The sequence below is a fragment of the Anser brachyrhynchus genome (genome assembly GCF_964034855.1).
Source record: "Anser brachyrhynchus genome assembly, chromosome: 2".
In the NCBI taxonomy this organism is placed as follows: domain Eukaryota; kingdom Metazoa; phylum Chordata; class Aves; order Anseriformes; family Anatidae; genus Anser; species Anser brachyrhynchus.
This window is the reverse complement of record NC_137695.1, coordinates 122,745,582-122,773,581: the sequence shown is the minus strand read 5'-3', so window position 1 is coordinate 122,773,581 and position 28,000 is coordinate 122,745,582. Positions and strand designations below refer to the sequence as shown.

Genomic DNA, 28,000 nt, shown 5'->3' with positions numbered 1-28,000 from the left:
AGAGGTATTTTTAATCAATATTTGTATTGAAATGTAAGCAAAAAGCACTTAACAGAACAGTTAATCGGCAAGATGTTTATTTTCAGTGACTTCGTTATTTTCAACTGCCTTGCTTTATATTAAAGTATTTAAGCATTACTGTAAAAACCAATGATGCATGGGCCATTGCTATATGTTTCCCATTCCTTAACAGGGGAATGGGGAAATATCCTCCCTTTGGTATCTTGGATATTGACAGTGAATGTATCTTGAACAAGAAACTGAAAATGAGACCGGTAAAGAAGAGCTGCTCTGCTCAAAACCTGCACCGTCTGCAAACACTATTTGCACAACCTGACACACGTGAAGAGAAAAGAGGATTACAAATGTACTTTTCTTGCTATTCCATGTGGATGAGGCAAGCAAAACCAGAGGAAGGACTACCAGCACAAGGGACCAAAGGCAAAAATTCTTCATTTTAGTCCAGGGTCCCTGTTACTTCCAAGTAGTGGGACAGGAAAGGTGCTTTTGTGTCAGCTCCGAGTGCACATCTGGGGACTCAACGCACGTGACAGCAGTGCGTGGCACTGGAGCAGTGCCTGCAGGAAGGATTCAAGGCACTTGGCCAGACCAGGCTTGTGGTTGTCAGCTGCAGCTACCTGGACCGGTTACCTCACCTTGACATTTCTCACAGGTTTTCTACCTCTGTTTCTCTAGTGAGGGGGGAAAAACCCTGGTATCTCAGCATCTGCATGATATTTGCAAGCTATATCCACTACTGGCACAGAAAGGTTTTGGGGGTTGGTTCCCTCCACCCCTTATGAAAACGTTCACCTCTAGAGGAGCTGGGACCGTATCTTTCTAACCGCATCAAGACCTTGGGAGTAGCTCAGGGTGCCTGTATCAAAGCCCAGCTTTAAACACATCGCCACCAAGTCAAGAACAGAGATGACTTTCAGCAGCACAGAGATGAAATTTTTAAATGGCAAAGAGGAAGAACTGGTGCTAAAAGCTAGAAATCTTCAACACATTTAGTCTCTGACACTGGTGTGGGTTTTTGATAGCATGTTTTCCCCTCTGTGGTCTGCCCCTCAGGCCTGGCACTGTTCTGACACACCGTTTCTTACAGAGTCATCGAAATGTTGAGAAGAAAGCTGCTCACACAGAGTCACTCACTGGTATTTGGCGAACGGGAATTACCGATCGCCAGACATTATTTCAGTCGCTTCTACACGGCTTCTGCTCCCTTCGTGTTTTAATTTCACACCCAGGACACCGTCTGGGGTTTGTTTTTCCTGTATAATTCCCAGGCTTGTAGCTTCCCAAACAAATAGCAGCTTTGCGCTTATTCACTTTGATTAGCGCATTCGTCAACCGGAGGCATGTTTTGGAGCTGCAATTTTAATTTTCTGACTACAGTTATAAATACATATAGTGCTTTGGTTGTGAGACGTGGCACAGCCTCTTCCGCAGCCTGTATTTAAACTAATATTGAGTTAAAAAAGAGGAAAGTTCAAACGTGGAAATGGGAGTTTCGAAAATCAATTTTTACTATGGTGAGATTACGGGGAGCGACGTAGCCTTTTAGGAAGGAAACACCTCAAACTGGGACGATTTTTGACCAAAAAAAAGGAAGGGAAAAGTTTGACACCGCCGAGGGGAAGCGAGCCACCAGTGGGAGGAGAGGCGCGGAGCGCGGCCAGCCGCCCCTGCCTCCCGCGGCCGCCCCGGCGCGCAGGCCGCACATGGCCAGGAGTCTCCCCTACTATGCGGCTCCATTTCCAGCGTTTATTTCCGCTCTAACTGCCACAAATTACACAATGCTACAGCTGAAGCGGGGCCCCCGGCCTTTCATCTGCGCGCCGAGAGCGCTCGCATCGCCCTGGCAACCCGCGGCCACGTGACCAGCACCTGCTCCGCTGGCTGGCGGCCACCGACTGCAGCCATCTGCTTCTCTCAATCAGCGCCCCAACGCTCCCGACACCTGCGCGGCCGCGGGTTTTTTTTTTTTATTTTAGTTTTTATTTTATTTTTTGTCTTTTTTTTTTTTTTTGGTTTCGCTTTTTTTTTTTTTTTTTTGTGGTTCCCTTTTATCAAATCACGGCAAAGCCGCTTCCAAAAATAAAAACAAACAAAAAAAACACAAACACCAAACCCCACAGCAAACTTTACATATTTCTCGGATTTGTTTAAATCAAAGGTGGGCCTGTCAGGGGGCTGGCCGGCTGCCAGGTGAAGCGAGTTGACAGGCTGGCGCTTTTTGCCGGCGACCTCCATAAATCAGAGCAAAGCGCGCAATTAAGTTTAGTGGTAGTTACCGTGCCCTGGGTGCACTATCGCATATGAATAACAGGCTTAAAGTCTGGAAGAATAGCCTGGCCTACGTTGGATAAAATATCCGCCTGCTGAAAGGCAGGAAAGCGCTAATGCCGGCCGGCCGGCCTCGGGAGCGCTGGGCCACGCACATCCCTGCACGGCCCAGACAAAGGCCCCGCCGGAGGCTCGAGCGCTCCCGTCAGATCCACCCCGACAAAGATTTCTTTCTAACGCCTGTCAGACATTCCCCCGCTCCTGGTGACAGAGACTCCGAGCTAAACGTCTTCCTATGAGTATTTCGTGACCTATATATACCCACGGGTTGTGCTTCGGCAGACTGAGTCACGCTCGGTGAGAGAGCCGCGCGCTAAGTCATTCGGACACCATTTCAAATCACCCCCCTGACAGGCCAGTTAAAAGCAGACGCACAAAAACGAGCCACCAACTTGGGGAGAACAAAGCCCACGAGCGGATTTCACTGAGAATTTTAAGTTCTGAATGCAGGAGAAGAATTGCCATTTTTAAATATGTAGCCCCAGATTCTTTCATTAAAAGTAAGGAAGTAAAGAATAAATAAAGCAGAGAAAAAGAGCACTGTCTCTTGGAGCGAGGTGAGGTTGTGTGACCTGGCAGCTTTACCTGGCCTGTGGGACCATCGCCTGCCTTGAAACACCAGCAACCCTTGCTGCTGTCTGCCTTCCCACAAATCCCGTGTCATTTGTTCCTAACAATGAGCTGTACCCGTTTTTGACTCAGCCTGTCTCACCTCCCAGCGGTGACTCATGCCCTTCAGGAACAGTGTCTGGCTGGACCAGAATTACTTTTCCTCACTGTAAGCACAGGCAGGTAAAAATCTCTTTTTAGAGGCTTTGGCATTACAGCTAGGGTCTGTGCGTTGATCCTTAACTTGGGATGCACGTCCGATAGTACCTTACTGAGGAAGTATTTGCATGCACACGAAACACTAAAATACCTTCTAACAGTTAGGGGATCAGTGAGAAGACAACCTGCAGAAGGCCAGATGAGAGAACAACAAAGAAAAACACGGTCTGAAGAGGAAAACAGTGAGTAGGATAACAGAGAAGGAAGCATGAATTACAATTTCAGAACAAGTATGCAAACTTTAACAAACCGCGTTTTGTGTCATATAGCCAGCAGCCACCTACAGGGTGAGGTCAAACTCCAGGATCTCAGAGGGCCTAACCGTCTGACCTAAAAATACCCCCAAAAGCGCGGGATGCTTAGCAGAATTAATAGGGAAAGTAATTAGTCCTTATATTTACATTGTGCTACTATTTCACCTGAACTGGGTGACTGGCAGGTCTGTTTATTAGTGTAATTTACGGTGGCTATCAGGATTTGGGGGATGCTTCTTTTCTGTCATATAAACATTCAAAATAAGTCAGACACTATTGGTCCCCATTCTTCCACTTGGGAACACTATCCTATAACAAATTCCTGAGAGGAAATGGGATTAGAAATATGCTGTACATCCACTGCAGAGCAACAAAACCACAAACCTCCCCAAATACGTCCCAAATACCACGCTCTCAAGAGGCTAGGACTGACAGTCTTTCTGTATTGCCTTATCTAAAGTAAACATTTATTTTTTTAAGCTTCTATTCTAATCAAAACCCCTTTAAAAAAACACACACACGTACACATAAATCTGTTTTAACATGTTACAGAAGTAGGAAAAATAACAATAGGATGACGAGGTTTATCCCAGCCTGACAACTCAGCCAAATCACTAAAACATAAGCTTTGGTAATGGTGAAGCCTGCAAGGCCTGTCTGTGGGGCAGGCAAAGGTAAATATTTGGCAGCAGGGCTAGTTCAAAAGGGAGATGAGGACAGGTGTGAAAAGGAACAGCCTCAGTGGACGTGTGCATGGAAATCTTGCACTGCTTCCTGTCCTCTCCCACAGGCAGCCCCTTCCTGCCTTTCTCAGGATGATGTGAGCTTCGGAGTGGAAACTACCAGTACCACCTAGGGACCTCTCTTCCTGTCCCCCGGCTCCCTAAGGTACTGCATCCTGCTGCTCGCACCACTCCCCCTGTGCAGCAGCCTTTTCCCACTTCCGCAGCCAGAAGCCATCCCCTTTCCTACACAACAAATAGCTAATTTGCGCGCCAAAAGGGTCAGTCTCCACCTCCCTCTAACAGAGATAATTACACGAGAGCTAGCACTCCCCATGAGAGCAGCAACCCACACACCCTTCCCTCCACCCCAGGCTGCTGCTGCACGTGTGGGAAGGACACGAGTTTCTCCTGGAGAGGAGAAAGCAAGGTAAGAGCAGCTCTGCAGAGCACATCACACTGCTCTGAGGAGACGGGGAAAGAGACGAGCTCCTGCAAGGAGCTGCCATTTGGCCCTTTCAAGTAGTTCCTGCTTCTCCCACCTTAATCAGTGGCCACTCTCTAGGGTTTCACAGGAAGCAGCAGGAGAGCTATCAGCTGTGCAGCAGCGTGATCTTCTCAAACAGGTGGTCTGCATCTCCTCCAGGGACAGGCACAGGAGGAACAGACATCTGAGCCATGACTTTGCAATTTAGTAGGACTCCTTGCCTTTCCCTGTCCATCTACTTTCAGAAAAAAAAAAAAAAATCTGCTTGCTTTGCACGTGCCTGAAGCCAGCTCAATAATGTGTAAAGCCATTGCAACTCTGCACCTGAACAATTTAATGAAAACCCTTCATTTGTGACCTTAGGTACACCTGTGTTTTTCTTTTTGAACCTGACTAGTTTGGTTTACAAAATATTTGCTTTGCAAATGGCTTTTTACCAGCAACCACTGTATTTAGCCTTCAGTGTTGGCAGGATTAGACTAATATTGATTGCAAGTGTAGTAATACCACATTAACGGGATCTTTCTTTCAAAATCACCAAGTAGACAGTACAACATACTAGCCCCCCATTTTATTGTTTTCTTTCTTTTGAAGATGTCATGGGACACACAATTCAAACTAGCATGAAATTAATCAGCTTCTTCCATTCTCCAGTCTGACCTGTTCATCACATGAAGGTGCTTTTCAGTGAGACAGGCTGCTCATTTTGTCACGACTTACACCAAATATAGAAGAAACGTGAAGGACAAAGTTTCTCTCCATTTTTTGTTTTGTCCGTTTAATAAAAGGATTATACTGTTGGTCAAAACTTAAACTGAAATGACAGGGCAAAGTTATGAGCTATATTACATTACAAAATGGTTAAGATACAGTATATGTCAAAATTGGTTATCTGGGACTTGTTTTGTTCTAGCGGGAAAAAAAAAATGTTCTTTGATAAATACATTTCCTATGTCTGACTTCACCTGAATTTTCCATGAGTGCAAGACTGCTCTTCTATTAAAATTGATTTCCTTATTCAGGAATGAAAAACATTTGTTTTGCACAGCATTTAGACATCTAAAATCATACTACTCTTTCCAATGCTTACAAGCAAAAATACTTAGCAACATTAGAATTAAGCAGGTGCTAGCCATCTTATTAACTTTCATCAAAATATTTTACATAATCATACCATAATCTACATGAAGCTGCACGAATCTTACTCATTGCAGCAATTGTAGTATCTCCTTTGTGGAGTTAGCACTGCTGAAACATTGCAGCTCAGACGATTAATCTTTTAGGCTGTTGATTCATTTAAAAACTTTATCAATGATCTGTCACTAGACCAACTCCCCAGTTCGTGACACTGCCAAAGCAAGCACATTTCTTTCACTGATTTAAAATTCTTCAGTGGCACAGCATCCCAACACAGTATCAGAGTTCTTCAAAGAAGTTTGATACTGAAGCTGACAAGACCACAAAACGATAACAACGTTGTTTTCAAAAGAGCAGTTGGTAACAGCGAGACAAGTCCATTAAGGGAAAAAGTAGACTTTCTCGACACCTCTACGCAAGCATAAGGAACAACACCTGCTCTTTAATACTGCTCCAAACACATTTCTCTCACAGGTGAAACAACAGGGCTAAGTAGCTACCAGAATACCAGAATGTAGTCATCTAGCTACCTACCTACAAGAGTTATTGCGTGGGAAAGAAGATAAAGCCTTTCTACAAATACAACTGAGAAAGCAGTGATTTGTTCCTTCAAAGGAAATACTGTTCCTTTAATCTGCACGACATATCCCAAGACATATTAGAGAAGACATGCAAAGAGGTGTTAGGATTGAGTGGAGAGGACAGACAAGTTCTGAGGTCTGACATGCAGCACAGCCACAGGAACCCATACCACACTCCTTCTAACCATTGCTTATTAAACAAAGCTTCATTGCAGTCAGGACCTTGTAAAACTGCACTACTTGAGAAGTCCTACAGTAAAAGCTTTTTTTACTACTTGGTGCAAAAATTGCTGGGAGGAAACGCCCTATACCACGCAATAATACAGCCTGTTTGGCCTTCAAACCAATGAATATGTGGAAATGGAACAAAAAGGTTACTTTAGCTGATACAGTATATTTCAGCTTCACAAATGTGTACTGAGAGATACAGCTTGAAGAGTTTTTCTAAGCTGCGATTTATTCTGTATGTAAAACCCATCCTTAGGATGGGCTGGAACATAGCCTATGTAACTGCAGCAAGAGGACAGGCTAATCGACCGTAATTTATTGAATGGTTCTCACAGCCGGTCAGAACAACATTTGATTTTACGAACCAGTGTATATAAATTCTTTAGGAAACACTGTCTCTGTTAACCTAAAATAAATAAATAAATAAATCCCTATCTTGCCAAAGGAACAAGTAGCTTCTCACTATCTGTGCCTCATTTAGCCGTATCAAAACTAACCAATAGTCAGTCTTGCAGAATATATGCAAAGCTGATTCATTAACTGCAGTTTTTAAACCCTGATACAAATGGATTTTGCAAACTGATTCGGATTAACCAAGTCTGGCTGTGCTTCCATCTGGAAGTTATATTTTATAACACTAGCCACATCTTGAAAAACAGATTCAGATGTTTGGAACAAATTCAGAACAGTTGTAAGAAATTCTAGGTACAAATGAAAAAAAAATTGAGCCTTAATGTCTTTTTCCTCTCAGTTTTCTTTCAAGTGAGCATTTATAATCGTGGTGTTTAGGGAGTTGAGGGGTAAGGAAAGAATCTGTGTTATTATCTATGACGTATTTACTCATGTGTAACAGCGGTTTGTTCTTTCTCATACTACTCCGTAGCATTTTAAGCCTATCCTCATAAAGGGACACAATGCCGAGTGAAAACAGCTAAGAAACAGGGTTGAAGCATCTGGTCCTCCCACAAAGGCTCTGTGCTAGAAAAATTGTCTTTACATGAAACATTAAAATGGGTATAATCCCTAGAGTGAAGGACATACTAACGTATATTGATATCCATATAAAAATGCCATTTTAACAGCAAAGCTTATAACCCATGGGTTGTGTCAGTATAAAATAGTGCTGTACAACTTGTAACAACACTAAGCACTTAACTTACTTCTTTATTTAGACAAAAACATCGTCAAGCCTTTTTTTTCCTCTAAGCCCTTCACGTCTGGATTTTGGTCAAACCTAAATTACTGTTGAAGCAATTTAATTTCTTAATACACAAACCACACACAAGGACAGATCAGCATTGGAAGAAAAGGAGTTAGTTTTGAAATCTAACAGATCCAGAAATGTTTATGCCTTGAAAAGAAAAATTAACCTCGCTGAGTATGGCAAATACTTCTGCCTTTCCAGCTTATTTAGAATGACTGCACAGCCATAAACAGGAAAGCCATATAAGAGAAACATACTTGAGAGGTTCCTCAAAAACACGGTATTGCAGATGATTGAGGTCAAATGACAAAAGATTTCCTCTCCACCCACTCCATTTAGCGCAGATATTCTAGAAATCCCACAAGCACGTCCTTTTTTGCTGAACTTACAGAAGTTTCCAGACTTACCTATTCTTTTTGCTGGTCTTGGGTTTTGGCGTGGTATTTTTTGCTTTCTTTTCCTTTGGCTCTTTAGGGGTCTTAGGGACTTTGGGGGTCTTGGGTTCCTTCTTTTCCTTGGGTTCTTTCGGATCCTTCGGTTCTTTTTTTGCCTTGGGCTTTTTCTTTTTCTTCTTCTCTTCTTGGGAGCAATCCACTGAGTTCCTGGTTAGATTCTGGCTATCAAGTCCCCCAGGAAAGTCTTCCTTACCAAAACTTTTACTGGGACCTTCGGCAGCAATGTGATTGTTTTTCTTTTTCTTTTTCTTTTGCTGTGGCTGCGGCTCAATCGACGGCAGATAATCATCACTTTTCACTAGCTGGGTATTCGGTCCACTAACCTGAGTCATATCCGGCACTGGTTTCTCTAAAAAGGGTTCCGACGGAGAATGCTGAGAGAAAAACAGAAATAAAATTTTACATTTGCAACTTTGATTTCTAAAGCTTTGCTCTTTTGGAGCAGGAGGTTAAAGAGGGCGAAAATGCTATGCAGAAGACAAAACATCTGAAATACTACACAGTAAATCAGAGTTAAAAAAAAAAAAAAAAGCTTTCTGCAGTTAAAGCGGTGGCAAAGTCACCAGAAATTCTTGATGTAACAAGGGTAAAATTATTCTATAATAAAGCTTTCATACAAAGTGGAAGGATAGGAAATATTTAGGCTTTTTAACACTTAGATGCAAAAGGAAAGCAATTGTTATTTCAGACATTTCTATATTCAGAGTAGTTGCTAGTAGAATAACTTGTTGCAAGTCATTCTGTTATACAGGGAACTTGTCCTTTGGGGGGAAAAAATTAACTTTGTTTCTTGACATGCAAAAAGAAAATTAATATATTCACAGACTGTATTTATACAAAATCAATCAGGGCAATTTACATTGGTTCAGGATGTGACAGTAGGTATTTTGATCAGCACGTGAAGGATTAAGCCACTTTAGAATGTACTATGTTGTTACAATTTATGTCAAAGATTCCCAGCTCCCTACATGTAACCAAAACAGATTTGTAGCTGCTACAGATTGGACAGAGTACTATCTTAAGTATTTGTGAAGCTGCAAAAGTATCCCTTTGCAAAGTCCAAGTGGTGGATCAAGCTCATATCAGACTTGTACTTCATAAAAGGAAACCTCTGTATAATTACACAAATGCCAAGTGCCTGGACTAAGCATATTGGACACACTTGCAATTATTCTCCCTTTAACGGTTCTGTTCTGCCCAAAGATCCATGAGTCTGCAGTGAAAAGATGTCTAAGCTCTACCATGACTTTGCAGCATATCAAAGCCCTGACCTGCTTCTCCTCACTGCCTGCCTGCAGCTACAAACTCAGGACTACAGTGCTTTTTTTCAAGAAGAGAAGTAATAGCATGACACTGTACTGATGCTTTTCTTACAACTAAATATAGGGTCAGAACATTTTCCCATCCTCTTTATCTCCGTGTTTCTCCTACTTTTCACTTCCCTAGAAATTAAGTCAGCATGATTCTAGGTGGCAGAGTTCCCCATTAGCTGTGGTCACGAAGGCTAGCCATTTGAGGTGTTTGATCCACTGAACTGGGGAAAAGAAAGGTTTATAGCAAGTCACAATTTTACTTTCAGAAATAGGAGTACCTGCTTGTAATATTATTTGCATCCCATTTCATCTCATTTCCTCTTTTTTTTTTTTCCAAACAGCACTTAGAAGTGGCAAGCGTGCAATGAATGACTACAAACCCAGCCTCTGAGCACACGTGAAACTGATGCACGTACACAGACATACAGTTTGACCACCTCAATCTAAAAAACAGTGCACCTAAGACTTAGGAAATAAAATTCTTAATATCACTGCGTGAGAAACTGAATACACATCTATTTTTAAAGATATATTAATATAGCTTTCTGAATGTAAGCAAAGTGAACTAGTGCAGTCCTATCTTCAGCATTTCTTCAAGTAGCAAAAAAAAACACTATGACCTGAGCTCGTGCTCAGAAGCTACCCAAGCAGCAGAAGGAGCAAGCCCATCAAGAAGTGAAGACAGCCCTTTTTTTTCTGTCTGGGAGAGTTTTGAATGGTATGAGCAAGACACCACAGCTCTTTATGGAGGCGACTCCAGGACAGAGGGAAAACCCAAGAGGCTGACCAAAGGTCTGGGTCTGCTTGGCTTAATCAAAAACTTCCAGGGTAACTTCTGCATGTTCCTGTCCTCAACCTTTTTAAGATACTTCTTGGTGCAACAGGGCCTTAGTCACAGCGGAAATCACTTCAAACCTGATGCATCTAATTCATTACCACCACATCCATCAGCCCCATCCCAAGGCAATGTCATGGTAGGCATCCTGAATCAGCACCTCTTCTGGAGGCCTGTGGTCACAGTAACACTTGGATAACTTCATGCTGAAAAGTTCACAGAGACTGCATATCTGTACTGAAAAAGCTGACCTCAGGAAATCAGTGATGCCATTGGGTCCTGCAGTCCAATTATGCATTACAGAAAACACAGATGATATAAAATTTTCTATTTGTCTTTGAATTTTGTTGACTGAGTTGAATACCTCCTCAGATTTGTTCTGCGACATAGAACAAAACCTTCTTCTCAGCACCTCACACCATTATATATTTGTACTGCCTAACGTTGGTTTTAGGTTGGAAAACACAGGAATAGCACACAGATCACCTATAACACTTTCTATCCATAGGTTTTCAGACTTGTACTTTTAACCTACATTTTCCCAATGAAGACAATACAATTCTCTGTTTTGTGCCATTTCATATCTCAAGCACTCTGAGTTTTTCAGAGATTTCAAGTCCAAATTTCATCAATGTCTTTACTGAGCTGTCCCCTGCAATACTCTTTTTAAATACTGCTCACTTGCTGTATCTAACATATGAGGGATCTAAGTTTTCCTTTCCATTACTTGTAAAATTTGTATTTAGCAAGTACTTCACGTTTGGTAACACACTGTTTGTTTGCTGTCTATGACTCATGTATGAGGCACAACTTTTTAGAATAAATCAGAGTTGGCTGTTTCATTTTGTAATTTGTCCTTTAAAGCATGTAAAACAGCCAAGCCAAAAAGTATTATAAACTGCAAGAAATACAGTAATGCTGCCTAAATTTAGTTCCATGAAACTTTCAAGATTGCACCTACTTTACTGATATGACCATGTCACTGAAGTCAATACAAACTTTTATATAAGCTTGAGTATTCCAATTACCTTTTAAATCCAAGTCAAAAAAGTAACCGTTGTCTTCTTTCTAGACTTGTTACTTATGTATTTATTTTAAGAAGTCTAAACAGCTTTCAGCCCAGTCACAAGCAAATTGAACGTAAGACAGACAGCTTTCCAAGTCTCTACAGCAGCAATGTCAGCCCTTTATGATTTGACATTTGCAGCTTTAGTGCAAGGCCTGGCCATCAGGTTACACACTGAAAACGGTAGCAGTTGCTTCCACACTGCAATACTCAGTAACCTGCAAAACTGCAATTCTGTAAGACGTCACCCCATGAAAATTCAGATTCTTACCACCTAAGAAGCTTATCCACAGGAGTCATTCTCAATATACTCTTAAAGCCATATTATCCATACATTATATGCAAACCTTATATATGAAACAAAAATGAAACACTTACTACCTTTTATTTGCAGTGCCAAGATGTGTGTATAACCAAGCATACATATTAAAATACCGTGATTTTGTTTCACATCATTCACAACCCCAAACACAAAGCTACAGAAAGCCAACTCTGCCCTAATTAGGCTTTGGTTAAACTTCCTTTCATTTAAAAATACACTATTTTTGCCACATGCAACTCCCTTTGCAGTTTGCACGTTTTGTAATTCACTCATAGGTGACCTTGTAAACCATAGCATTCTTTCAAAGAATGGGGTGTGATTAACATCATTTTTCTAGGAAGCCTGTGCCTGCGCTTTTTGCAATATTCTAAACCAGCGCGTCCCTTACCGACAACCCCACATTGCTCCCTAGTGTGAAGCTGTGTAGGAGCAGCACAAGTCTGGTGAGCAGAGGAGACTGGAAGCAGCACAAGGGATGCATTTTCTTACCTGAACCCGGTTGTCTGCTCTTTCTTAGGAGGGTAGAAGAGGAAGAAGAATAGGCTTTCACTAGTAAATATTAGTTTAAGCCTACCACAGGGAATTATTTCAAATAGTTCTACTTCTGTAGATCGACAAAGGATTAACTCTAGTTACAGGGTCATAATTTCTGATGAAAGGACCCCATTCTCCATTTACAAATTAGTAAAAGATGCATATTATAAATTTTTATCAAAGACTGAAAAATTTATCTATGTATTTCACAGAAATCACTTCTGCTGCTGCTTTTAGCCATAACAAAGCCATAATTTGGTAGAGAATTTAATCTTCCACAGGAGAGAACCCATTGAAGATTAAACACAAACAGGTATCAATCCTATTTGATATTGCAGCAGAATTATTTTTGCCGTTATTTGAAATCAGGTGCAAAAGGTGCTCAAAAACACTGGTGTGTTTACTAGACCCACATCTCTTTAAATCTTTTAGAGAAAAGCTGTTTTTGTAAACATTTAACAAAGAACAGATGGCCTGTTTTAATCATGCGAAAAAACCTGGAGCTCACATTAATACTCCTACCACAGACTACTGGGTCTAGTCACCTCCCTAACCAGCAGCTCGGTACAGCCTTCAGTAATACCATTTAATTTTACAATGGACGTTTGCTCATCAATTCCCCGCGCCTGACAGTTAATCAATGCTATTAACATGCAATATCACAATGCAGGACACTCCTAAAGATCGCGGCTTATTAGAGCAAAACGGCAATTCTTCAACAACGCCGAGCATTTGAAATAATTTGCAGCTCAACAGGTTGCCCAACAGAGTAATACGCTTCTGCTTTATTGAAAGCCAACAATATCGGAGCAAGTTTTACACGAAAGCAGTAGTTTCTGCAGGGCAGAACCTCGCTTTTCTGGATTGCACACTTATTTTTAAACTTCCAAACAGCCAAGATTTGATAAATTAAGGATTCAACTGCCTGTGTTTAATGGCTGCTTCCGCGTTGAGATCTGAGCTCATTCCCCGCAGCCCAGAGAAGCGAGAGATGTCTCCGAGCAGGCCTGTTACGTAAAGCAGCAGGACGGGCAGGATGCAGGATTAACCCAGTGAGGGTTGGTGGCAGGGAGGGAGGCTAAGGAGAATCTTTCTGTTGCTTGAACGAGGATTGAACCACAGTCAACCGCGCTTAAGTGCTGAAAGCAGATGAGTGGCAGCTCCCCAGCGGAGCAGCAAGTTGAGCCAATACTGAGCTGGGAGGGCTCTGAAGCAAGAGCAGCGAAGTATGCGACGTGACTCAGCTAACTTGGTGAAATTTAAACATCAGCCCAAAACAGAAAAAAGTTCCTTCTTCTTTTTTTATCAGGGTTATTTTAATTGCCAGCTGCGGTATGTCCAGTCTCCATGGCCTCTTCCAACATTTTAAGAGAGATCTACTGTAACCACACTTTATTCACGTTTTCTTGGACTTTGGTTTATTAACCGAGTTGTGCAACAGCAGAGTAAGCACCCAGCCAATTCCCACCCGCTCCACGCAGCAGAAAATTTCGTGTCAGGTGAATTATTGCTGAATATTCCCTTTCGTAGCAATTACATTCCTGTTAAGTTCTCACCTTCTCTTTGGAAAAATGCAACAGCAACCTGTGACCAAAGAAAGCTCTTTAAAACAGAAGAGGGACTACAGCAGCTCTATGCAACTCCACAATGACTGCGTCTCCTTCCTGACAGCACTGTCCACAGGGTGTTTAAAGGCCATTGCATGTATAAATTGCCCCGTAATTCCTTCTTTCAGAAGTTAATGAAAGGATTCATCATCTCTCTGGATTATTTAGAACAAACTACTCATCCTGACTGTCCTCTAAACAAACCACCTGGAAAGTTTCCCCATCGTGTCTCCATACACCGCTTTGTCCCTGCAGTTCTCAACTTGTCCCTTGGACGCCTCCAGCACCAGGCCTGCCCTGCTGCTCCCTCAATCTGAAGCATGCTTTGGCTTCTCTAGCCCAGCATTGTCCTCCTGTGAATTTCACATATCAGTAAAAACTCCAGAGTAAACAGAAATCGACACGGCCTCAGAAACCACATAGTAATTCCTATAGTAGCTAAAATCCAGAAATATCCTCAAGAACATGCTCACACATGTAACTGTTTCCAAGATCTGTTTCACCAGTCAGTTTCTCCTCTTCTACCATGAGTGATGATACCTTCCCTTTTCTGTGAAATGTCTGTCTTGAATTGAAGATGTGTCTCTCTCTCTCTCTTTTTTTTTTTTTTTTTTTTTTTTACTTTACTGTATGAAAATACTCGGTAGAACTTAAAATATTTTGGACAATATGTTGCTGGAACACTGGTATAGCAATAGTTCAGAAACCCGTCTACAAAACCTGTAGTTCCAAGGTGACAACTTGCATTTTTAAACCTTCCAGCACCGTCCTTTATTGCAGAAACGATCATCGAAAGGCATCACACCAGATGAGAATGGAACAAGTCTATTCTGCAAATAGACAAGGCAGGAATCTTGTAGCTTACTAAATCTCTTGCCATACTTCTACAAAATACGGGTGAAAAAGTATGGTAAAGAGAAGTTGATTAACACCTCCTTATCAAGAAATAACTCAATAGTTAAATATCAATTTGTATCAAAAAAGTTCACGTTTCAGTCAAGTGCTACTGCAATATAATTTTATTTCTTAAGCAGTCTTCATACTCTGTTACTATGGGCTGAGACCATTTTTTAAAAAAACAGATACAACTACTGAGAAGTTAAAACTTGTTGATGATGCAAAGTTTTGGGAAGAAGACTGATTCAATACAACTGCAATTCTCCACCCTACCAGTGGAATGGAAATGTTTAAAACCAATCTTAATGCCCTCAGCCACCACTGCAGGAGGACACTCATTGTTAATTTGGTGGAGCTGAAAATATCAACCCATTACTGTGTGTGGAAGAACAAAAACATGGCATACAAAATACAGAGTTCTTTAATTGAGTCTCAGCACAACCATGGTATTAGAATTATTTTCTGGTCATGCCCTTCTGTGGAGCAACACAGATTACAAAAGATGAATGACACTAATGTGGCCATCCAAAAAAGCAAACATCACATTATATTTTACAGTGATCGCATGTAGCAACGTTGTTTTGTGCTCTCGTAAACTGAGAGATTACTCACGCAGGGAGCACTGATGAGCTCGTCCACAGCTCCAAAATAACTAACTTCCCATAAGGGAGCCCTTCCTGGTGCTCACCATGGACCAGAACCAGCATCAACGTTGAGCAGACAGCACCAGACAACCGCCAGGCCCTTCACGTCAGAAACTACGACAGCTACCACACTGATTGCATACAACTGCTAATGTGATGGTCTGCAAGACGAACATTTTAATACTTTAATGTTACACATTACTTCATAATATATCCTAGCTTAGACAGAAGTGTAAGGTTGCTCCCAGTGCAAGCAGGGCAGGCACTAAATATACAACAGTAGCTAGCACAAGTCTGACTCTCCACTCTCCAGCATCCTTGCATAGACAGGTCAAGGACTTGGGATTTTGGCAATTTTTCCCCAGCTTTGGCTGCAGTGGCACACACAGGGTGGGACAATGAGGCACCGAAGTCCAGGTTGCTGACATTGACAACTTGTGCTCTTCCCTGCACAGCCACACCAAAGGAGACCTCGCTTTCGTGCAGGCTCCACTATCAAGCAGTAAAACATACCAGGAACGTGCCAACATGAGTTCAGCTACACAGGTTTTGCAGAGGTTGTGCTGTGCCAGCTACACCACAGGTGGGAAAAGGAGAGGTAGACCAACAAGAGTCCTACAAGAAAATGGCCCATAAACATCTTTTTCTTAACATCTCAGTTCTGTGAAGTAGGATCTGTATTTAAAAATTTACTTATTTTCCTTACAAAGTTATGCATGTTCACTGCCTAAGCACAACTACCAAGATACCTAATGCTTATTAGAGAAGTCCTTGTAGTAGATCATCCACAAGGTTTATCACGAGTATTTTCCAACCCCTATAAAACGAGGTGGTGGTTGTACAACTCTGGGCAAGAGGGAAGTCATGCTGTACACTAAGACCATGCTGGGATAAAATGGTTTCCAGAACACCTGGTATGATGCTTCAGCTCCTCCAGAACAAGGGGGAATAGGAGAGGAAATATCCTCAAATATTCAACCAAAACAATAACAGTGAAACTGCTATTACTAAGCACATCAGTCTTATAAAGACTGACCTCATGTTTCAGTATATATACCAGCAGTCATCGTTCGTGGGCTTGCCTCCATGTTCCTAAAAGCCATTCGGCTTCACTGTGAAAATGAAGCAGTTCCTCTGTAAAACGAGCACATCCTCCTCCCTCCCTCAGGCACATTTCCCAGCCACACTTTGAAATCCAAGGTCCCGAGGGAAGATGAGATGCGTACTGCCCTGCACACGCCATCTCCTCCAGCCGATTTCCTTCAAGGCAGGTACTGCATGTCAAATACACAGCAATTCGTCCCCTCTTCGAAGTAACCAGTTCCTCCACCACACTGCACTCCACAGGTTACGTGCTTTTGATATCAGCAATGAATCCTCCCTAACACCCCCTGTCCAGATAAAGAAAACCCAACAACACACTCCTGACTTGTGTATTAAGTGCTTACAGACTGGAGACAGTAATCAAAACAATAAATGTCTGCTAATATTTAAAAAAAATTTTTTTTGAAGTCTCCTGCTAAGAGGGACCTTAACTGGCTCACAGCCCCTTCGGTCAGTATGTTCCCAAAGCGTTACTGAAACCTGAATGAGTGTGACACAGAGCAAACGGCATCGGGTTTATGACTTGGGGGGAAACCAAAGAGCAGCCTACCTGGTGCAAGCGCTGCTGCTTCTGGCCGCAATGGACGAACAAACAAGTTCTGCCCGGGATTTTTGTTGTGACAAGCACAGTAACAACAAAAGCATTACATGCCACACTGGCACAAGAGGTTCTGGCCTGCTGCTTTTTTTCCCTACCCCCTCTAACCCCCCAGAAGACCCTCTTCCAAGGGTCTTCAGCGTGTCCAGCCAACCTCAGGGGATGCCCAGGTCTTGGGAGGCAGGCTGGGGGGCTCTCCCCTGCCCAACACGCCTTCTCTCCTGGAAATGAATGAGGGCAGCAACTGAGTGGTTGTTGATACAACTGTTGCTGACACATTCGTAAAGCAATAAAATACAGCAAACATGAGCAAAATGGTTTCAAATATGTTTTTAGAAAATTACACGTGGTGTTTGCTCCAATACATTACTAAGACTTTAGTTCAGATGTAAGATATCTGTCACTTTACTAGTCCCTCCCTTGCATACCTAGGAAAACAAAAGCCCAACATTTTTGGTTTAGAGTTAATTTAAGCCCCCATCAGATTCTAGACACGTGAAACATGCATTTTTAAGAAGCCTGCACATATCAAAAATGTAACAATCTACACTTTGATAAAATCCATAGTGAACTTTTAAAGAGAAGTTCATGAGAGGTTGCAGGTAAAAGTGATGAAAAAAAGAACAAGTTTTCCCCAAAGGCATAAATATTTGTCATGTTATAGTAGCCCAAGAAAAAGAAAACGTCCTTAGGTGCTTAAGAGTCTACCAGACACAACAAAGGACTCAAACCTGAGTTTTATTGCTGTACATATAAAGGAAGTCCCACTTAAGTGCCACCACACTTCCACAATACCATCCATAACTATTTCCATTAAATAATAAAGCATCCTGAATTCTTCCACTGTTTGCAGCAAGATTTTTCAATTTTGCCAGGATGTCTTGCAGATAGGGCTTACTAACTTAAGAAAAGTGATCTTAAAGCATTAAAAGAAACCACACACACTACAATTTGGTTTCAGTTTGGAGCTGAAAAACTTCTGGTTCATCAATATTTTATTTGGATGATTTGCAACAGACCCCACTAGACAGATAATAAAACACCCCTTTTCTTCCCCTGCCATCTCCCCCTTCCCCAAGGGGGAGGTGCACTTTATCAACAACCAAAAGACAAAATCTTCTAGATTCATTGTTTGAACTAATGTAATTTTTATTTTTTAAACTAAAACTCGTACTCAAGGTTTTTCTGCTATGAATTTAAAAAAAAACAACTAATAAACAAACAAAAACCCACAGAATTCTCCATCCCACGGACTTCTAATACATTACAATACATAAGGCATCACCAAGGCAATGAAGTTAAAACACTTTTTTTCCTCTTGATTTTCATCTTTTCGTCTGCTGACTTATTCTGATGAGAAGGTTCTGATCTCAGAATTTCCCAAAAAAGGCCATATTTGGTAAATGTTCTCTGATATATGATGATATCCACAGTAACTCAATCATCCTGTCTGTACTGTTTATGTCTACTCCAAATTTCAAGATGTTTTACTTGCTGCTATTTCAATCTCACAGCACATGTGAGCATGCTTACTATGAGGAGATTCTCTGTTTAAAATGATCTAAAAGTTAACATTTTGTTTTGATGTTCAAAATGCCATTTCCTTCATTACAAAGAAGTTTCAGTTTTTTCAGAAGAGAAAAAGAAAATCCCAAAGCCCACTACCACTTTTATTTCTATTAGTTGTTTTTTCTAAGTTGGAGTAACTTTTCTAACCCACTTATCTAGCATTAAACTACTCTTCTCCAGCAGAAATTCAGAAGGTTTCTCCAGACATTAACCAAGTGAATCACCCTGCAAATGAAACAGTAAACACACGCTGTTGTCTTGAAAAAAGAAGTCCACTATAACCCTAAGAAAAAACTATTACAAATTATAAACATCCTTTAAATTTTTAAATTTCATTCTAAATTATCATTTCAAACCCTTGAAAACAAAGAACTACCCTAGTTTGTGTCACTTATGAAACAAGTTCTACTTCCCAGCACTTTTTACAGTAGTATCTCAAGCACACAGACCAGCTCCTCCCTAGTTACTTCTAGAATTGCTGCCTTGTTCAGCACACAGGGCGGATGGGACTCTTAGATTAAATCCGATCTGACTGACTAAGATAATATCCTAAAGAGAAGACTCATGTTACCTTGAAAACTTAAGTACAGACTGCAGGGAGATGGTCTGTGCTCAAAGCAGTGAACATCAGGAAAGCTAATTTACTGTCCATTTTTTCCACCAGCCTCTACTTACTGTGGCACTTTTCTATTTTTTTCCCCACACTTTTTTTTTGTTGTTGCTTTGTTTTGTACATTGACATATAGATTTCCTTCCAAACATAGATCTCCAGCAAAGGACCTGCCATGGACCCTCTTCTTGAGAAGTACTCACCAATCATAACTGCAAGCATCTCCTTGGATAACTACTGCCTTCAGCTTTAAGGCAACAAAGCCTGGCGTAACACACACTAAGAAGCCCCAAATCCCACGTCTATCACTCTTTCGCCTGAGGCAACTCCCTGTCCGTCTGTCTTGGCTTCCTCATATGTAAAATGGGGAAAACATATTGCAGGAGAGTTTGGAAGACGAATGCACTAGTGGTTGTTGAGGTTTTTCCGTATTTGGATTAAAATTACCATTTTAAAAGCTCAGTTAGCAATTAATTCTTTCCCAAGACATGAAAAGAGACAGTGTTTGTAGGAAGAGTCCGGCTGCTTCATAAGATACAGCAATATTCACAATAAAGTTGGCTGGGTAATAAATAAATTATCACGCAATCACTCAGGTAATATGAGCAAATGAATGAAACAGCTACTTTTATCTTCTGCAGGTGGAAGGAAGGGAACACAGAACACGGCTGCATACGGATTGCACCCTGCCTCACAGGCACCAGGAGAGCATCACGACAGTCCCACTTCTGACCTTTCTTAGCTCCCAGCTTTGCTACCATTCTGTAAACACAATCAGCTAAAACACATATATTAAATTACATTCACATTTTCTATAGCTTACTTTGTTGTTTTGTGATACTTACTTCCAGCAGACACTTAAAGCATATGCAAACAAAACAACCAAAGACTTCTTGCGAACTGTACATACAATCAACGTATCATATTAAATATGTGGGAAGACAATAAAAGAAGTTAAAAGCTACCTTTTTTTCATAATACATGCATATATATGTATGTATATATACGAACATTTAAATTTCACCCTGTTCTTTAAATTTCCTCTTCTGATTTCAGACCCCCTTCCCAAAACTACTGTTGTTTCCATTTTCACTTTCCAAAACATCCAAAAAAGAACAGGAAAATTCAGCTGAATGATGGGGGTTCCTCCTGGTTACATACTCAAGAATTTATGTTTTCCATCCTGTCACATAGAAGATACCCAGTCCTCTGGTTAAAAAAGTTCTAAGGAGATAAACCAAGACATGATGGAAAGGCAGATCTTTCTTCTCCTGTCTCTAAATAGAAAAGAAAAAAGCCTGCAAACATAGTGGCTTACGAAATGGCTTTCGTACATTTAATTTTAGACACACTCCTAAAAATGAAGGAAAAGTAATTCTAGAAAAGTCTCTCTGATATTCAAAAATCTAACCAACCTTCAAACACCTGCAGTTGATCAACTCACAGAAATCCGAGGGCAAAAGGTACAATATATCTTCAGCAGCGATGCATTTTACACCAACGGTACCCATTTTATGAGAGAAAAGCTACTAAAGATTTAATGGTGCCAATTAAAAAAGCCAAGAGTTTGAATGGCTCGATGGCTGAGTCACAGACCTTTTGCCTATAATAGGTTCCATTATAGCCCTGAGCTCAAGCTGTGGGAAGAGGATTGCAGATGAGTAAGAGGAATTCGTATTTTTAAATGTTATTGCATAGGAAGGTGTCCTTTAAACATTACGCTGTTGTGACTCTAGCAGCAGTACAGCAGCTTGCACCTATCCAGATTCCCAGTTTTAAATGAGATGTTGGGAAATTTGTGGACACCACACAACTGCAAAACAGTTGTGACAAAAAAATTAAGCCCATCACTGTAAAGCCCTCACCATTTCATACACATTTCCAAACTTGAAATTCTTCAGTATTTCCAATTTTTGTTATCAGCCTTGATTTTTGGTGTTCATTTATGTTTACAGAAAACAAGGTAAGGCAGCATAGCTGAAGACTAAAGAAATTTGTACCTAACCACAGGATGTCTATAAACTACCGCTGTGCCGGAACAGTGAGGAGGAGAAAATTAAATGTTAAAGTGCATCTCAAGATGACTCCCACTGAACCCAGAGAAGTTTTTGTGCAATAGCACAATTCTGTATACAAGTCTGATCATACGCATCAACAACAATTAGACTTCAAACAGATACAGGTACAGATTATCCTGAAGGAGAAGGCTAGAGGGAATTTAACTTACTTTAGCCAGATTGCTATTTAAGAAAACATCAGCAGGTCCTAGCAGAGGACAGAAAAAGAACGGAGATGAAAGGTAAAACTGGCACAAGAACAAATTGGGTATAAAACCAGTGACTAATAAATTTAGGATACAAAGTCTGATGCGTGTTCCAACGATCAGACTAATCAGATTTGGGTCACGATTTCAAAAAGCAGTACTGAGAGCAAAAGCCAAGTGCTCTTTAAATTGAAGTTTGATAAGGTTATGAAAAGTACTTCATAAGATGCTATATGGGACAGCTGGAGGCACAACTCAATGGCCAGACAATCTTCACAAGTACTTTGCTCCTAATGACTACTGACAGTCAAAAATCATCAGCAAGACCTTGTTTAGATTTAAAAAAACACATTTATTTTTAACACATGTAATTTGGAATGTGACAAATGCTGGACATTCTAGTTCAGAAATTAGTTAAATAAGCTTAGAGCACCCATTTACAGTTAATATTCCAGGGGAACTAAATCTCTATTAAGCACAGAGTAGGGTGGGTAAGCCAAGCTTTTTTGTCATCTAAGTTTTACACTTTCAAACCTGAAAAAAGGGCTGATTGCCTCTAATTAGACTACCTGATTCAGTCTGAAAAAAAAACAAAAAAAAACTATTGACTCTTTTATAGGCCTTACTTTGCTCACACCCTTAAAGCCTCAAAGCTATAAATAGGACTACTCAAATACCATATGGAAAACCCCTGTGATTTCAGACATTTGTATTTATTACATCTTTCTTTGACTAGTAAATGCTTTTGTTCATACCACGGCTATCCTAGAAAGGGTTACTTTTAAAATAATGATGCCACAGTTCCAGCGTCCGTTTGCAAGGGCTTTTCTATTCCTTGTTTGCACAACTTTCCCCAAACAATGCAGAAGTCATTTTTATTTTTAGACACTCTAGATCATAAAGGTTTGAGAAAAGTAGAAGTAAGCAATGTATGAAATTGCTGGTCATCAGTTTCTGATTTACACAGTTACAATATTTTAATATCAGGGATACAATTTTAAGGAGTGGGTTGGTGTAGGAGATGCTGGTATCCAACTGCTGTGTGTGTCTTAATCTGCACCAGGAATATAACCAGAAAGGCTGCAGGGAGAATTTCATTCCTTTCTTTCTCACGTTCTGCTGGCAACCTTGTTCCTCCTCAAGAGCTTCCTACACACAATGTCCCTAACACAGGAGATGTGAATCAATAAGCATAAAAGGCAGTAGGAACAAATTCTTCCTTTAAAATTGCTTTCCATAGAAACTACTCCAGAGCTCCCAGATGGGAGCCCCCCGACCTGCTTTGACGGCTCTCCAGACCAGTTAATTTACTATCTAAGCCCCGCTCCCGTCCCCACCCAGGGAGGCAATTAGATGGTTCACAGGAGTGCTTTGTTTTGGGCTAAGTCCGTACAAGTCAGTGTAAAGACACTTGGAAGAGATGGAGAAAAGCAAGAGTTTCATCACTTGAACCTACGAGCAGGCACATCAGAGCCAAGCAGGTAAAAATAGAGAGAGAGAACATGCAGGTCATACTTCAGCTACTCACAGTCCAGCTTGTAACATATATTATTCCCCACAACATTTTCTTTGCTTAACTCACAAATACAAGCATCTACTGCTTCAGCTTTCACAACTCAGAGAAAGTGTCCGTGAGCTAGAAGGAAAATGCGGTGACCGAGATTTCAGCAACTCCGTGTTTGTGACATTCGAGACCAGGGACTGAAGTAAGGTGGGTAGTTTCACATGCAATGCCAGCAGAGCCTTTGTGCATCAGCCCCTACAATTCCACACAAGGATCTTTGACTACCCAGTTTAGACGCAGTAGAAGTCCTTTAAAAGCAGAAAGTTATGTTCTGAAGCTTTGCATTTTGGACACGTGAAGAGACAAAGCAGATTGTCGGACCACCTCTGCGACCTTGTTGCCTGCTGAAGGCCGTACGGGGAGGTGTAGGCAAAACAGACAACCTGGCACCCCAGTGCGGGTGCCAGCACCGAGGCTGGAGCAGCGGTACCTCCTACCTCCCACCTCCTGCCATCAGGGCTCCCCTCGGAGCCCAGCCCACACAGCGGTGGCAGCCGGGGGTGGAAGAGGGCGGAGGTTTGTGGCCGCCTGCGTAACCCCAGGCGTGCCCCCAGCGGCACGTTTCCACCCTGGGGAATGGAAACAGCGAGAGAGGGTCCGCCTGCCCCGCCAGCCAGCGTATCCCCACTCCCTCCAATTGCTCACACATGCTCTGGTGGAAGAAGTTAGCGGTCGTGGCGGGGACGCGTCACGGGCTAAAGGCATCTTTTCTGGATGCCTTACTGACACTAACCTGCCAGCAACTCACGGAACGGTGGTGGCTTCATGCCGTCGCTCCCCGCTACAAGGTTTCCAGCTTCACAGAAAAGCTCGGCGATGCCTTCTTCCCTCCTAACCCAAAGGCAAATAAAACACTTCTCGCATCTTTCCACACCCTCTCCAAAGAGGACGGGGGCAACCCGCTGCTTCCAGGCGGACTGGGAAGGCGACGCCTCCGTCAGCCAGCACCACATCCACCTCCGCAGCTTCCTCCATGCCACACATTGCTTTACACTCAGCTCTAACCCCTCTCATTTCAGACACCGGCCTAACCAGACGCAGCCTGAAGAGAGGTTTACGCTACGGCATCCAACTCTCTGCTGAAAGTTTTTTGCCATGTGCTTTATTTTTTGTTGTTGTAAGCCTCTAGAGCAGCAGTATAAGACACCTCCCCTACACATGTTGTTGTTTAGTGTATAACCTGCCTGCCTTCACCACCTTTCCCAGGTCCACGGGGGACTGGAGGTACGTAGGCCACACGGTGGGACCACTGCCTTTAAGAGACCTTAATGGATGCACGTGAGATACAAAGCCCAAAGAAATCGGCAGTAATCAATTCTATTTTTCTCTTGAGGTGGGGAGATAGCAGCTCCCCGAATGGCCTTGCCATCGCAGCATTTTATTAACTTCAGCATGACAAAGTGGGCTTGAAATCACAGACTTGTTAAAAATCCTTTGATGTTATATATGCTGCCCAAGATCCATTTATGTCAAAGAGCCCAAGATACTCCTCAAGCTCTCGCTCTTTAGTCACAGCAACAAATAAAGAAAGCCTTTGAATACGTTATCTAATATGCATATTATGACATGACATAGCCGGGCCTTTTCCCAGCTCCTGCAGTAATTGAACTAAACCAACAATTAAATCAGAAAATGTCATTAGGACTAAACTCACCCCCCTGCCTTCAAAAAAAAACACAACACAAACCACTCTTCCTTTTCTGCGGACAAACACCTCATTTAGAGGTAGCAATTGAGATAACTCTTAATTATAGTGTCTAAATCATATTTTAGTTATCCAGCCAGTCTGATTAACATTGTTCTATGAAACATTAAGCACCTTATCTTTAGTAAAAGACCACCTAATGAGCTCCAGCTGTTCTTTACCAAACCTATAATAAAACGTAAAAATCTCTATATGTAGCGGGTCTCAAATCAGATGTGCCTACAGCAATATCGGGTTTTAATTTTGTTTTATATATTATAACTAGAGTTGTGTCTAAAGCGACCCATTACAGCCTGCCCCTCACCACCACCAGAAGTGAGGCGCAGCTAGGAGCAGAGATCCCTGCTTTTAGGATCAAGCCCAGTAGGGTTACTCTCCGTAAGCTGCCGCAGCCACATATTGATTACACCCCCGCTCCCAACTACGCAACCTTTGCCATTCAGCAGCATGAACTAGCAGCAGAAATAGCTAATGGTAAGCTGAGCTTTAGTCTGCAGTTTGTGGCTGTTGTGACAGTTTGTGGCTGCTACTGCGCGTCTCCTCCTCCATTATCCTATCCAGATGCATACTGCTGACAAAGTGCAGGCAAGCGAAGCATTTCTGTGTTACGCGACATAGAGAAGTTCTTGATCTGCGTGGCACTGGATATTACAGCAGGGAACTTCAGGAACTGCCCTGCAGCCCCTTAGCACTGCTACAGAGCACCTTACAAACACACAGGAACATTAACGTGCACAGGAATATTAGCAATACAACCATGAAACAAACGGTTAACAAGCAAACTGTGTCAAATAGCAAAAATTCCCGAAATCCCTGTACAATGCCTTAGTTACAGAATTATCTGTTTTCCAACAAGTTTTCTTGAAATATTCCAAGGGAGGTAGCAGAGAGAAAGACTCAAGAACTAAGTAGTCTTCCAATATTATAGGCATTTATTCGTATTTCCACAAGTGACAATCCTTGTCCCTATGAACATTTACAATACTCCATTAATAAACTGAGATATAAATAACAACTATAAAGCCCAAAGTCTTCGCATAGTTTCAATGACTGCTGTGCTTCATGTATGGTTGCATATGTAAATGGAGAGGTCACCTTTTTACAGCAAGTATTGCTTTAAATTCAAACATGCACTGTACGTTATAAGCCTCTCACTATATTTAGCAACAATTGGCTGGTACAGAAAGATTTATTCCAAAAATAAAATAAAGCACTTCATATCATTTGGTGCTCACATGTAAGGAAAATTACGGCGTTATCACAGTTATCAGAGTCTTGCAGGGCCAAAAAAGATAGGAAGTACCAGAATGCAAGTGGATGGAGGGCCATCTGGAGAGGGAGAGAGACGTAAAAGGAGAGTGGAAAAATCAAAGTTCATATTGACACCTAGATTTTAGAAAGTTAGTTATGAAGCTTGTTGCGAGTTCGCTCTCTCTTTCCTCTTACAAGAACACTAAATTCAAAATCTACAGAACCATTAACTTCTTAATTACTACGGTCATTATGTTCCTTTGGTTATTTGAGTTATATAAGACATAAAACTATTTAAGAACGATTGAAATCGACTAATGCTTTTCTAATTCAACTGATACAACTGATTAAATTATTCAGTCCATTTTACAAGAAAAGGTCTTTTATTTTTTTATTTTTTATTTTATTTTATTTTTTATGCCCTTAAAAGAGCATACATTCCTTTCGGAAACTCTTGTACTATATATGAAAATTTCTTCTCTAATGAAAACAACAAGAATTGATATTTAACAAAATAGAAAAAAAGTGAAAGATAAAATTTAATTCAGTGCTTGGTTTTCCCTGAAACACTTTGGCGTGTTCCCTGAAACAATACAGCAAAGATAGATTTTGTGTTGTATACCGAAACACTCGCAGTTTTTCGAAATGAAAAGGTTCACAGCATTCCACAGAAACTTGCCACCCTCCAGAAGTTGAGTTCTCAATGTTTCCTTTCTACAATGGCAACCCATACAAAGTGAACCCACTCCCAGAAGTTCTTAAATTGTATGCTTGTTCAGAATAAGCCAAGAGCTACTGTCTCCCTAAGCTTGGCTAACAAAAATTAATTATAACAAAGCCTAGGAAGCAGAGGAAACAGACCCTTGGTACTGATGCAGGGATGCACAGGTGATGGAGGAACAGAAGCAAAAGAACAACAATTCCTCCCAACAGTGGAAGCTCAGAGAGATACACTTGCTTCCCATTGTCCTCCACATCTTGTTTATCTTCTCTGCTCATAAGTTAACCTCTACAATTGTTGGATTCCTGCACAAGAGGCACTGACGTTTTGTTGCACGAGTTTGCTTCCAACCGCTTCTTAAAGGTGAAAATCTCATTCCTCCCCAGCATATTTCTTCCACAGGCTATTCTGCTAGGTTAGTGAATTGAAAATTATATGTATGCGTGTATATATTTTTTTTACTTAATTTTTCTTCTTCTGGCTATCATTTCTGCCAGGTTAGTGAGAGAGTCAGCTCTGAGAACAAACAACAGTCCGAGCAGTGGAGAGTGGGATTCCCTGCTCCGAGCTGTTACACTGGCTGGCCCTGTCCTCTTGAGCTGCACTCAAGCAAGAGCAATACTGGAAGGAACTACAAGAAAAGAGGGGAACTACAAGAAAAGTACTTTGAATCAAGTACTCTGTTTTCAAGTACTGGATGTCTGAGCAAGAATCTGAATCAGGAGTTTTTAAAAAAATGCAGAAAGAGTGCTGATTCAATGGTTTATAAATCAATCCCATGCTCAGACACTAAGCCATCCTATCTATCAGTTCTGTATCTTCATAAAGAAGACTTTAAAATAAATGCAAGTTTTACTTCTAAGTTTTATTACTGTTAAATAATAATTTATGTTGAAGGGCAAAAAAAAAGCAATATATTCATGCTCAAGAAAAAATAATTCATGGATATTGGAGGCATCGTCCCTCATTTTCAACACACGCAACACACATCTAACAAAATTGTTGCAAGTTCTCTTTGCTGGAAAGATGATGTTCTTTTGTGTCTTCAGTAACAAAACAGATGCAAATATCTCAACTGGAAGAGGAAATAAGTCCTTCTGTTCTAAAGCAAAAAAAAAAAAAAAAAGGAAAAAAGGAAAATACCTCTGAAAT

The 28,000-nt window shown here is 41.3% G+C and overlaps 1 protein-coding gene and 1 long non-coding RNA gene across 5 annotated transcripts in view; one reads left to right on the top strand and one right to left on the bottom strand.

Moving 5' to 3' along the window:
• CHD7 (chromodomain helicase DNA binding protein 7) overlaps nt 1-28,000 on the bottom strand; it is a 128,430-nt gene that overhangs the window by 49,842 nt on the left and 50,588 nt on the right. For all 4 annotated transcript variants that reach the window (XM_080578033.1, XM_080578036.1, XM_080578035.1 and 1 more), the window contains one exon: nt 8,198-8,619. In XM_080578033.1, coding sequence (XP_080434159.1) covers nt 8,198-8,619 — 422 coding nt within the window. The remainder of the gene's footprint in view (nt 1-8,197; nt 8,620-28,000) is intronic.
• LOC308188691 lies at nt 5-27,947 on the top strand. The gene is made up of 2 exons (XR_013945699.1): nt 5-4,583; nt 9,900-27,947. It is a non-coding gene; the product is annotated as an uncharacterized lncRNA (long non-coding RNA).